Source organism: Carlito syrichta, unplaced genomic scaffold (genome assembly GCF_000164805.1).
Source record: "Carlito syrichta isolate Samal-C Ts95f unplaced genomic scaffold, Tarsius_syrichta-2.0.1 Scaffold257243, whole genome shotgun sequence".
Classification (NCBI taxonomy): Eukaryota; Metazoa; Chordata; class Mammalia; order Primates; family Tarsiidae; genus Carlito; species Carlito syrichta.
This window is the reverse complement of record NW_007201339.1, coordinates 311,017-323,487: the sequence shown is the minus strand read 5'-3', so window position 1 is coordinate 323,487 and position 12,471 is coordinate 311,017. Positions and strand designations below refer to the sequence as shown.

Sequence of the window (12,471 nt, the reverse complement as noted above, 5' to 3'; positions counted from 1 at the left end):
TTGGGTGACAGAGTGAGAGTCCAACTCAAAAAAAAAAAAAAAAAAAGCAACAATGTAGACACATCCAGGGCAAAATGCACACTTGGGCTGATCCCTAGGCAAAGTACAACCCAGGCCAGGCTCACTCAGCCTGTAATCCCGCACTTTGGGAGGCTGAGGTGAGTGGATTGCCTGAGCCCACAGGTTCGAGACCTGCCTGGGCAACTTGGCAAGACCTCATCTCTACAATAAAATCAAAAAATTAGAGCTGGGCTCGGTGGTTCAGCCTGTAATCCTGCGCCTTGGGAGGCTGAGGTGAGTGGATTGCTTGAGCCTGCGGGTTTAAGACCTGCCTGGGCAACTTGGTGAGACCTTATATCTACAATAAATCAAAAATTAGCTGGGCATGGTAGCGTGCACCTGTAGTTCCAGCTACTTGGAAGGTTGAGGCGGAAGGATCGCCGGAGCCCAGCAGGTCGAGGCTGCAGTGGCTGGGAGTGGCCACTGCACTCCAGTCTGGGCAACAGAGTGAGACTCCAACTCAAAAAAAATAAAAAAATAAAAAAAATTAGCTGAGCATGGTAGCATGCGCCTATAGTTCCAGCTACTTGGAAGGCTGAGGCGGAAGGATTGCCAGAGTCCAACAGGTCGAGGTTGCGGTGGCCGAGAGCAGCCACTGCACTCCAGTCTGGGTGACAGAGCGAGACTCCAACTCAAAAAAAAAGATTAACCTAGTGCCTGCTAGACACCAAGAGCGAAGACACTCAACAGACCTTCTCAGCAGAAGAAGATAAGCAGAAGGCCTTCTCTTCTACAGCCTACAGATCATACAACAACTCACAGAGGCATGGCCCATTGCCCAAAGTTCAAGTGCTGGTCAGCAGTCAAGATGGGAGGTGGTTCCAACAGCCTGAGGTGCCCCTCACAATCATAGGCAGGGCTCAGGACACTACAGTTAAGACAAATAATGGTGTAAGTATAGAAGCTATTCATTCAGCAAATAAAAGTGGTCAATTAGCTGCCATCACCAAAACACTAAAGTCATTTTTCAAAAAATTATTTATCTCATCAGAGATACAAAGTAAAAGAAGCCCTAAACACTGAATGCCTGGTTACTGGTGAATCCACAGAGGTTATAAAAATATGTATTTTTCAGGACTGTAATTAACAGGTAAATTTCTGTCAACAAGAAAAATGTATACTCTGAAAAACAACTTTTAAGGAAGAATACAAGACAAAAGATCACTGGAAAATAAGATGATATTTTGGGGGGTCGATTTTCAACTAGTTTGGTAGCATTCTACAAGAACAGGAAGAGGAAGTAAATGTTGAGCCACCGAATCACTCAAATCAAATCAGGACAGGGGTGGAAGGGTTACAGCTGGAGACCACCTCATTTGGGACAAGAACATGCTCCAGTTCAGGCAATCCTAGGAGGGTCTTCATGTTCTCAGTAAGAAGGATCACCAAGAGCCTCCCCCCACCCCCTCCAGCCCATGGCATGAAGACACTGGAGTCAGGGTCTCCTCACACACTGTGTGGAACAAACTAAGGTGAGCAGTACACAGTGCAAAGGCTCAAGGAACACCAGGCCCACTCTTGCCTAGTATCCACCAAGTCAAGTACAGAGCAACATCTTGATCCTATAACAGACCCAGAATAATTATCAGGCAGCACCACAAATTATGTGCCCTGACATACATTATTAGGACATTTTTATTCAACTACATTTTTATTCAATATTGTCCATGTGTAATCAGGCTTTACCAGGTCAACCCTCTACGTATCAGCCATCTTTAACTTAAAAAACAAAAAGTATGCCAGGCACAGGAGCTTATACCTGTAATCCCAGCACTTTGGAAGGCTGATATGGGAGGATCGCTTGAGCCCAGGAGTTCAAGACCAGTCTGGGCTATATAGTGAGACCACATCTCTACCAATCAATCAATCAAGTCAGATGGGCGTAGTGGTGCTCGCCTGTAGTCCCAGTTCTTGAGAGGCTGAGGTGGAAGGACCACCTGAGCCTAGTAGATCAAGGCTGTGGTGGCTGTGAGCGTGCCACTGCACTCCAGCCTGGGTTACAGAATGAGATTCTGACTTGAAAAATAAATAAATTAATTAATTAAAATTTTTAAAAATTAAAAAATAGAAATAAGCTTATCAAATAAGGATATTTTTGTACAGTAGTATGCAGCCCTAGGAAGTATATAACCTGAAGATGAACCAGCCCAGCCCACAGAACACTTATAACTGTATACTCAAGTGCACAGGATTTGAGTGGTGTTTATGTGTGGGAAAGTCCAGAGGGAGACTTGGCAAAGTGCAAATAAAAGACTCAAGGAAGAACTAGAATGGACAGTTTATATTTAAACCACAGCTCTTCCCATCCAGTTCATGTGGCTGTTAAAATGATGCTCATAATCCTAACATCCTCCAAGGGCTTAGAAATTGTGAAAATATTAAGAAGTATTTTTAAAGCATTCCTAATAGACTCAAAATTCGACTGTATTCTGAAAAAGAACAGAGAAAACAACAGTAGTCTTAAATTTACTTGTTTAGGGTTTCCTACATCCCATCTGTTCAAATACAAGTCAAACAAGTTTTCTTACTGTCAATTAGTCATGACTAAAACACTATGAGAAACAGCATCCCGCACAGTCGTCTTTCAGTATGGCATGGTGACATTCATGTCACATCACCAGTGGAACCAGAAACACACAAAACGAGAACAACTCAGCTATAACTCAATGTCTTCTTTTCCCATTAACTACAAATGTTTTCAGAATTGTTTTAATCAACCTAACTAAAATCAATTAATATGGCTAAGAGTATACATTCCAAGTTGAAGACATTAGGCTTCTGCTGCCATAAAAGACTGAGGTGAATCTTCTTACAACCAGAGATAAGACTTTAGGATTGCATTCTGTTTTGTGCAAAGCTGCAAAGGGAGAGGAGCTATCTAGTGATTCCACACCTCCAGGCTATTTTTTGAAAAGGGCACTTTTAGTTTAATTTGAACAAAAGTTTTGGTAGCATAAAGTTTTAAGCAGGTATCATTTGTAAAACATTAGCAACTCAAGTTGGGAGTGGTGGTTCATGTCTGTAATCCCAGCATTTTGGAGGCGGAGACAAGAGGACTGCCTGAGTTCAGGGGTTTGAGGCCAGCGTGAGCAACTTGGCGAGACCTCGTCTCCACAATAAATCAAAAAATTAGGGCAACCCCTCCAGGTCCCCTCCCACTGTGGGAGCTTTTTTGTCCACTCAATAAATTCTGCTTTGAAAAAAAAAAATAGCTGGGCACGGTGGCATGTGCCTGTGGTTCCATTTACTTGGAAGACTAGATGGAAGGATTGCCTAAGCCCAGCAGTTCTGGGCTGTGGTAGCAGTGAGTGTGCCCCTGCAGAGTGAGACTCCTAATCAAAAAAAAAACAAAACAACTCACTACAGGCAGGGTCAAGAGTGATACCAACTATTATCAATTGCTAGATTACTGTGCAACAGGAGGTCTCCACCTCCCCACTAGTGACATCACTTTTTGTGGTGGGGATATCCTGTGTATTGTACGATCTTTAGCAGCATCCCAGGCTTCTGCCCACTAGATGCTAGTAGCATCAGCCCTCCCAGTTTGGGCCAACCAAATGTGTCTCCAGTCATTGCCAAATGTTCCAAGGAGAAAGTAGGAGCAGACTCAACCTGGTGAGAACCACTGCTGTACTCTGATCCCTTCCCACTGGATAAAGCATGCAAGCATTCCATCTTAAATGCAACTAAAACCAAATATTGTCAGAAAATCCTATGAAATTCTCAGCAGAGCACCTTCCCCGTTCCTATCATATCAGCAAAGATATACAAAATCCCACATAAGCTAAACTGATGCATACCAGGAAAGACAGCAACTATCAGGCTGCCACCATGGGGTGACAGTGCTAACAGCTTGTTATAGTGCTCAAAGCTTGCTTCAAATAGCAGAGATGGCAAAGTGTGCCCTAAATATGTCCTTGTGTGCTGTATTTCATTAGCAAATTCAAAAATTCCTCCTGAAAGTGTGGAGGCTGACTTACTATACTGTCATTATTTCAGATATTATAAATGGCTTCAAAACCAAACAAAAAGGAAAACAAGAGTCACACAAAAATGTTAAACAGATAAGAATACTATCCAAAATGCTAACTGCTTTCATTAAAAGCTTCCCTAATTTAGAATCTCTCTTTTCTTCATTTTCCCAAAAGAAAAACTTTCTCCTCAGCAAAGCAAGAATAGTTACATTTTCACAATGGAAAAATCTGTTGTTACTATAACAGCCTCATCCTCTGGAGTACTGCCACTAGTTACGTATGAAGCTGTGCTGTGCTTCAGCAACCACAGCTCAGATGGGCCTGAGAATGGGGAGACTGGGGGCAAGAAACTCAAGATAATCAGCACTTGGAAACGTTTATACAACATCACTGTTAGCAGCTAATGGGCACACGTGTCTCAGACATGTGCCCAGCGACTGTGCTGTGCCATTTCCAGGGGGCACAAACATGTATGGGACCTGATCCATGACTTGGAAGACCAGCAGAGAAGAAAGTTGAGGAGACAAATTACTAAGCAATTACAAGGGAACAGATGAGAGTGTGCTGCAGACACTGAGGAGCCCCTTTCACTTCCCTGAGCCTGACAGCAGAAGGGGCTGCTGCCAGCTAGTTCTTGGGGCATTATCTACCACCCTGATGGTATCCCAAGCCCCTGTGCCACCCTGGAAAACAGCAGGGTGACATTCAAGGCCTGTAGGGGAGCTCAGTTTCAGATCCTCACTGCCTCCCAGAAAGATACCGTGGTCCAAGTTTCAAGAGGTTATACTTCAATAAAAATGCAGTTCAGAAAAGAAAAACAGCATGTTGTGAATTGCAAAGTTCTTCCATTAGAAATCTTTCATTCTAAAATGACAGTGGCCTCAAAGGTGTAAGGCATTACGAACAAGTAGCCTTCAAGTCAGACCACAACAAAATACTACATTTATTTATTTTTTTTTTTTTGAGTTAGAGTCCCACTCTGTCGCCCAGACTGGAGTGCAGTGGCTGCTCCTGGCCACCGCAGTCTCAACTCCGGCGATCCTTCCGTCTCAGCCTTCCAAACAGCTGGAACTACAGGCATGCGCTACTACACCCGGCTAATTTTTTGATTTATTGTAGAGATGAGGTCTCACCAAGTTGCCCAGGCAGGTCTCGAACCCACAGGCTCAGGCAATTCACTCACCTCAGCCTCCCAAAGGCGCGGGATTACAGGCTGAGCCACCGAACCCGGCTAAGATACTACATTTAAATCAATGTACCCTTCCTGGCATCCTGCCCAAGACAGAGGTACTTTCCCTTTTTCTAGTAACCAGGGAAGGTTTGTGGTGAAGTTGAGAAGTCAGAATGGAGCAGGACCAAAAAGGAGCCTTCTTTAGCTTGCTCACATAGCTCACACACGAACACATGCCTGCCTAAATTGACTGAAGACTTCTTGGACATTGTAAGCCGAATTTGAAGTTTCCTCAGTTCTGAAAAGTTACGCAGGATCTAGGGATAAAGACAGGCCATGGGGCAAGGACAACGTCGATCAGGGGCCAACCGAGCTGAAGGGTAGAACGTTTCCACCCTTTTTTCTTTTTTTGGAGTCAGAGTCTCATTCATTGCCAAGGCTACCACAGCCTCAACCTGCTGGACTCAGGTAATCCTTCCACCTCACCCTTCCAAGTAACTGTAACCACAAGTGCATGCCATCATGCCCAGTTTATTTATTTATTGTAGGCATGAGGTCTTGCCGTAGGCATGAGGTCTTGCCAAGTTGCCTAGGCTGGTCTCAAATCCCTGGACTCAGGCAATCCTCTTGCCTCTGCCTCCCAAAGTGCTGGGATTACTGGCGTGAACCATTGCGCCAGGCCACATTTTCTGTCACCCTGCTAGTGACAGTCACGTGTTAGGTCCTCATGGACCAGACTTTGAGCAACATGCTACGGACATTATAGTGAACAAAAAGGATGCAGCCTCTGATGTCTACCAGGAGCACAAAAACAGTGTTGTGTCACCTGACATGGGGACAGTTATTATCCCCGTATTACAAATGAGGGAACTAAAACTCAGATTAAGTGGCAGGTGGAATTTAGCACCAGTCTGTCCTGGAGTACTATCTCCTGACAGTCAGTAGTACACAAGTGACCGCTATGAGTGACATGGGTCACACAGGTTTGTTTTTCAAAATGTATTAGAAATCAAAATTATTTCAAATCTAAAATGTCCTAAACTACTTACTAAGTAAACACTTAAAATGAATACACTGAGTTTTTACCACTGGAAGAACTACTAAATGCTAGGTGGAGAAGTAAGCTGAATTTAGGTTTTTAACTAAAAGTAACCATTGCACCAAAATAGCTGCACTGTGTTTTTCTTGTCTACAAATCAGTGATAAAAATGTATCTCAGTTTGCCATAATATGAATGCATATTATAGCTGTTAGAGAAAAAATACATGATAGTTACTAAAGGCAATTAATTTGTATACTGAGCACTTTTCTTTCTTTTTTTTTTTTTTTTTGAGTTGGAGTCTCACTCCATCGCCCAGGTTGGAGTGCAGTGGCACACTCACGGCCACCCCAGTGTCAACCTGCTGGGTTCAGATGATCCTTCTGCCTCAGCCTTCCAAGTAGCTGGAACTACAGGCGCACGCTATCACACAGAACTAATTTTTTGATTTATTGTAGAGATGAGGTCTTGCCAAGTTGCCCAGGCTGTTCTCAAACCCGTGGGCTCAGGCAATGCCCTCACCTCAGCCTCCCAAAGTGCTGGAATTACAGGTTTGAGCCACCACGACCAACCTACTGAGCACTTTTCAAAGTGCAAAGTGGCATTTGCCCCTCTATTACGGATCTGCCTATACATAACATTACAGTGCCAATCCCAGGTCCTGAACCCCAGCACTCAGCTTTATGTACATGTTTGTCAGGAGATTCAGGTTAGGCTGGATGTGGTGGCTCACACCTATAATCCCAGCACTCTGGGAGGCTGAGACAGGAGGACTGATTGAGCCCAGAAGTTTGAGACCAGCCTAGGTGACACAGCAAGACCTCATCTCTACAAAAAATAAAAAATTTGGCCAGGTGTGATGGCACACACCTGCAGACCAGTTACTTGGGAAGCTGAGGCAAGAAGATCACTTGAGCCCATGGGTTCAAGGCTGCAGTGAGTCATGATGGTGCCACTGCACTCCAGCTTGGGTGACAGAGTGAGACCTCAACTCAAAAGAGAAAGTTTCGGGTCACAAAACTAGGGCATTTTGGCCAACTTTGCAGCCCTTGCATGCCAGACCTAGAGGCTCTGCTCTAGTCTTTAAACAGGACAATCTCGTTTTATCTTTTCCTACTGGGAACTCTACCTTCCTTCACACCTCATCTGCTGCCCACTCTTCAGGTTGAAGAAATGACTAGGCTCTCAGGTGTATCACTCAGTGGTTCCTTCATCCATTTCACCCCTGCCCTCCTAACCCTAATCTCACCTCCGCCCTCCTTACCATGTCCCTGCCCCACATGCACTCCCAACACCCCAATCCCTTCTGATTCTCCAGCCCCACACCCAGCCTCCTTCCTCATCCTGGAGACAACAGCCCCCTCAAAGGCTCCCCAAATCTTCCTAAGCCATTTCCTCCCCTTATTTCTCTTCTTCTGGTGCTGATATTCTCTGGGAAACCTGGTTCTGCCCAGACCCATTCTGAGTAGGACTAACTCACTATGAGTTCCTTCAATTGATTTTTTGGAGTCTCCAACTGGAAAGCTCCAGAAGCCACTGGCTGGTTATCTGCTCACCCCTCTCCTTAGAGGATGCTAGCTCTGATTAAATAAGCAAGTCTTAAAATGTGACATTACCAAATATAATCTGCAAATGAAAATGTCACATAAGAAAGGAAGTGTTGAATTACCACTAGATACAACAGACTGATAGGCAGTTCATCTGGTACAGGAACAGGGAAACTTTACTAAATAAACACAATTTTAGTTTTGCATGTTAAATGGTTTTAGGCTATACTAAATTCAACTTGTTCTACTTATGCTTGGCTATTAGATATTCTAAGACCTAGCCGGGAGCAGTGGCTCACTCCTGCAATCCCAGCACTTTGGGAGGTAGAGGCGAGAGGATTGCCTGAGTCCAGGGATTTAAGACCAGCCTGGGCAACTTGGCGAGACCTCATCTCCACAATAAATCAAAAAATTACTCAGGCATGGTGGCACATACATGTGGTTCCAGTTAAGTGAAGGCTGAGGCAGAAGGATTACCTGAGCGAGCCCAGCAGGTTGAGGCTGTGGTGGCAGTTAACATGCCATGCATTACAGCCTGGGCAACAGAGAGAGTGTGACTCAAAAAATAATACTAGTAATAGATATTCTAGGAACTTATTGATTAAAAATATGTCAAATTCATTTGACATGTTCAAAGTATAAACAATTGTTAAAGAGTTGCTTATTTTTATTTATAAATTATACTTAGTTTGCTACCATGGCAAAAACAAGAGCAACCACAACAAACCCAAACATTCCCGTCCAATTGATCTTCCTAAAACACTTTACTATCCTCAGGTGTCAGACCCAGCCCTTGGACAAACAGGAACCCTGTCCTCAAAGAGGACATTTTTCATTCTAAAATGCATCCCCCCCAAGGCCCAAGCAAACCTCTCCATCCAGCTGCTCCACAATCTGCCCCAAGGCCCCTTCCAGCCTGAATTCCACCTTCTCTAGCACCAGACGACAGGCCTAGCCATACCTGTGAGATCACCTCCATGAGGCCACCTCCACCTGCCCACCTCCAGGAGTCCTGCCCAGGTGGTCCTCCCTGCAGTCCATTTTGCAGTCCCCTAGTCCTAGCAGCACCTGTGCCTCCAGTGAGTCCAAGGTTCTCAGAGAGGAAAACATTTCATGTCTTTACACACAGCCCTGCATACTTGGCCAAAAATCAAGGATTTGCACAAATTATTTATTGTCTAGAAAACCACACACCTGATGCTCTTGTGCACAATGAGCTCCCCACTCCCCCATCATACTTGTCTTCATTGGTCAGAGACCTCAAAGATTGTAGAAAAGGCAACCGTATTCAGATGTTACCGGAATTATTTAAGATACTCACGACAGTTAAGAACAAGATCATAGACTTTATCTTTCTCTTGTCCCCCCCAAATAATACATTATTGTTTCAATTAAATGAAGAACTACACTTTAAATCTAATATGTACTCCTCTGTATTCTGTGAATTTTTAATGCAAATTTAAAATGTAAATTCATTTTAAAGTTGGAATAAAGTCACGGTGTTTCAAATAGGAGACCAATCATGGTCTCTTATACACATACATATAACACATATGTTTTCTGTTTGGTTTTTTTTTTTTTGAGTCAGAGTTTCACTTTGTCACCCAGGCTGGAGTGCAGTGGCACACTTATGGTCACCACAGCCTCTACCCGCTGGGTTCAGGCAATCCTTCCACCTCGGCCTTCCAAGTAGCTGGAACTATAGGCACATGCCACCATGCCTAGCTAATCTTTTTTTTTTTTTTTTGAGTTGGAGTCTCACTCTGTCGCCCAGACTGGAGTGCAGTGGCCGCTTCCGGCCACCGCAGCCTCGACCTGCTGGGCTCCGGCGATCCTTCCGCCTCAGCCTTCCGAGTAGCCGGAATTACAGGCATGCACTACCACGCCCGGCTGATTTTTTGATTTAATGTAGAGATGAGGTCTCGCTGCCCAGGCGGGTCTCGAACCCACGGGCTTAGGCAATCCACTCACCTCAGCCTCCCAAAGGCGTGGGATTGTAGAGACAAGATCTCACTAGGTTGCTCAGGCTGGTCTCAAACCCCTGGGCTCAAGGTAATCCTCTAGCCTCAGGCTCCCAAAGTGCTGGGATTACAGGGCTCAGCCACTGCGCCTGGCTACACATGTTTTTTAATTCTACAGTAATTTGAATTCAGTAAGAAAATCTAAAATAAGCATTAAGACTATTTCAGCCTTTGCATAATTACCCTAACTTACATATGCTTCTAAGCTTATATATTTGATTTTCAAACTTAAAAGGAATTTGATTTTTAAAATATAAAAGAACTTGTATAATCAACCTGAACACTGAGCTTAAAATCCAAAAATAATATTTTTAAAACAATTTATTTACATTTCACTGCTACCAATTGTCTTTAAAATTTATTGCATTGACCTGTCTGTGATACCGCCCTACACCAAAAACTGGAAAAGATGCCCTACACAAAAGGAGGTGCAGAAATATCCTTCATGTTAATCATTTACTTCTTACTGTACAAATGCCAAAATCCCTTCTGTGAAAAAAGCCATTCCATAAGAAGTCTAGGACTCGTCCTAGCCTTTGTGGCCACAAGACTCTTTTCTGTGCCCAGGCTGGAAGCCCAGCCTCCATCTTACCACCCTTCCTTCTCATCTCTACTGCAAGAGTCATTCCTACCCTTCAAAAAGTCTGAATTCTGCTTGCTCATTGAAAGGTCAATTTATTTTCAAGTTTATCATGTTGGCATGTGTAGAATTCAATTCAACACAAAAGGTTTGGCTGGGGAGTCATGAAAGAATTTTCTTTAAAAACTCAAAATCCTCAGAATATAATTATCTTTGTTGTGACATTGAGTTTAAAAATAAAATCAGATTAAAGGGCAGCCATTAGGCCCCTACCATTAATTTTATAGCATAATTTTTTTTTTTTAAGTTTTTTGTAAAAAAAAGTTTTTTGTAAAGATAGGGTTTCACTATGTTGCCCAACTCAAACAATCCTCGGGCCTCAGCCTCCCAAAGAGCTGGAATTACAGGCATAAACCAGCTTGCATGGCCCAGTCTACAGTATAACCACACATAGACAACATTTTAATTTGAAATGACATTCTTTAAAATGCTACTGCTAAGGTTTAAAGAATAAACTGGTACACTTTTCCATGGCTATCTAAGCACCAGCACAGTGCGCACACGCACGCACAAACACACACGCTCAAGTCAAGGAATTAAGAAAAGCAACAGCTCTTCTCAGCATCTCCAACAATTAAAAGCAGTTTAAGAATTTCGTTTTGTGAACAAAGGCTGTACTAGCAATGTTCTAGAAACAAGCTCCTTAGGAAATAAGCATTTCCTAGAGAGCAAGTTTGTTTTTCACGCAGAGTAAATGATAATTTCATAAAATCATAGAAACAAGCTAGAATGTTTTGTAGCAGAGGTTGACAGCTCCCTATGAGGCTCACTTAACAGTCTGTATAACCTTATAATAATCTCCAAATAACCAACTGTCTTTTAAAGAAAGTTGTTCAAAGTATCCAGTTTTCCAAAAATGTTAAGGTTCAGGGCACAGATTTGAAATCCATCATGTCTGGAGAGTTTTCCATTTTTAGGCTACTGAAAACATGGTGGGGAAAAAGGAATTCCTGGCAGCTTAAAACACCGCACTATTGAAATGTTTCACTATTGAAAATGCCTGAACAAAAAGGAAAGGAACAGAAGACCTTTTATCAGCTAAGGAGATACAGATTTTAGTTTCGGGCCGTTCTTCCAACTACACACAGTTTAACACCTCTGCTCAGTACGACCTTCCTACTAGTTATGAACAACGTATGCAAGTTCCCAGAACGCACAGAGCACCCAGAAAAACCTTGCCCCACGCGCACAGCCCAAGCAGCTCCAGCTTTAGGAAGGTGCAAGACCGAGGAAGCTGCACCTGCGGGGGAGAGTGTCGACGATGACAGACTGGAGTGTCGTGCGGTCTGTGCCCTGGCCAAGGGTCGTGGGCTGGGATTCAGCAGGGGTGTCGGGTGGGGGTTTGGGTCCTGGTCAGGGGGCAGAGAAACCGTGACGTGGGCCCTGCCAGTGGGACAGGGTCTAGTTCCTGGAGCTCGTGGGTCAAAGGAGGTCGTAGCAGCGGGATGGAGTCTAGTCCCTCGGGGTCGTAGGTCGTGGTGTAGTTCCAGGTAGTGGAACCGGGGTCTAGGTTCTGGGGACCGTGGGTAAAGATGCGGGTCCTGGTAGTGGGACGGGTCTAGTTCCTCTGGGCTGTGGGTCGAGGTGTGGGTACTGGTAAGGGAATGGAGTCTAGCTCCTCCGGGTCGTGGGTCCTGAGTCTGGGGTCCCGCCCAGCCCCGGCGCCCCAAGCCGCAGCCCCGGCCACTCACACGCGCGGCAGCTGCAGCGGCGGCGCCCCGCGCCTCTGGAACACGCCGTCCACGAACACGCCGTTCTTGCCGAGGCAGCGCAGGTAGAAGTCACCGCCAGCGTCAGGCCTGGGCTGCGCGGGCGGCGGCTCCGGGGCGGCCCCGCCATGGCCGCCGCCGCCGCCCGGGGGCGTGAAGATCTCGAGGTGGCGCCGGGAGATGAAGCTCGAGTGGCCCATGCTCACGTCCACCGAGCCCTGCGACGAGTTGCGCCCGATGGTCACCGAGCGCTTCTTCATCAGGTATTCAAACTCGCGGCCCTCCAGCCGTGCCACGGCCCAGCCACCCG

General features: G+C 45.0%; 1 protein-coding gene across 2 annotated transcripts in view; it reads right to left on the bottom strand.

The window, feature by feature from the left end:
• Positions 1-12,465, bottom strand: part of FOXK2 (forkhead box K2) — an 87,172-nt gene extending 74,707 nt beyond the window's left edge. For both annotated transcript variants that reach the window (XM_008052121.2, XM_021709579.1), the window contains exon 1: positions 12,144-12,465. In XM_008052121.2, the coding sequence (XP_008050312.1) occupies positions 12,144-12,421 (278 nt within the window). In that variant the 5' untranslated portion in view covers positions 12,422-12,465. The remainder of the gene's footprint in view (positions 1-12,143) is intronic.
• Positions 12,466-12,471: the final 6 nt, after the last annotated feature.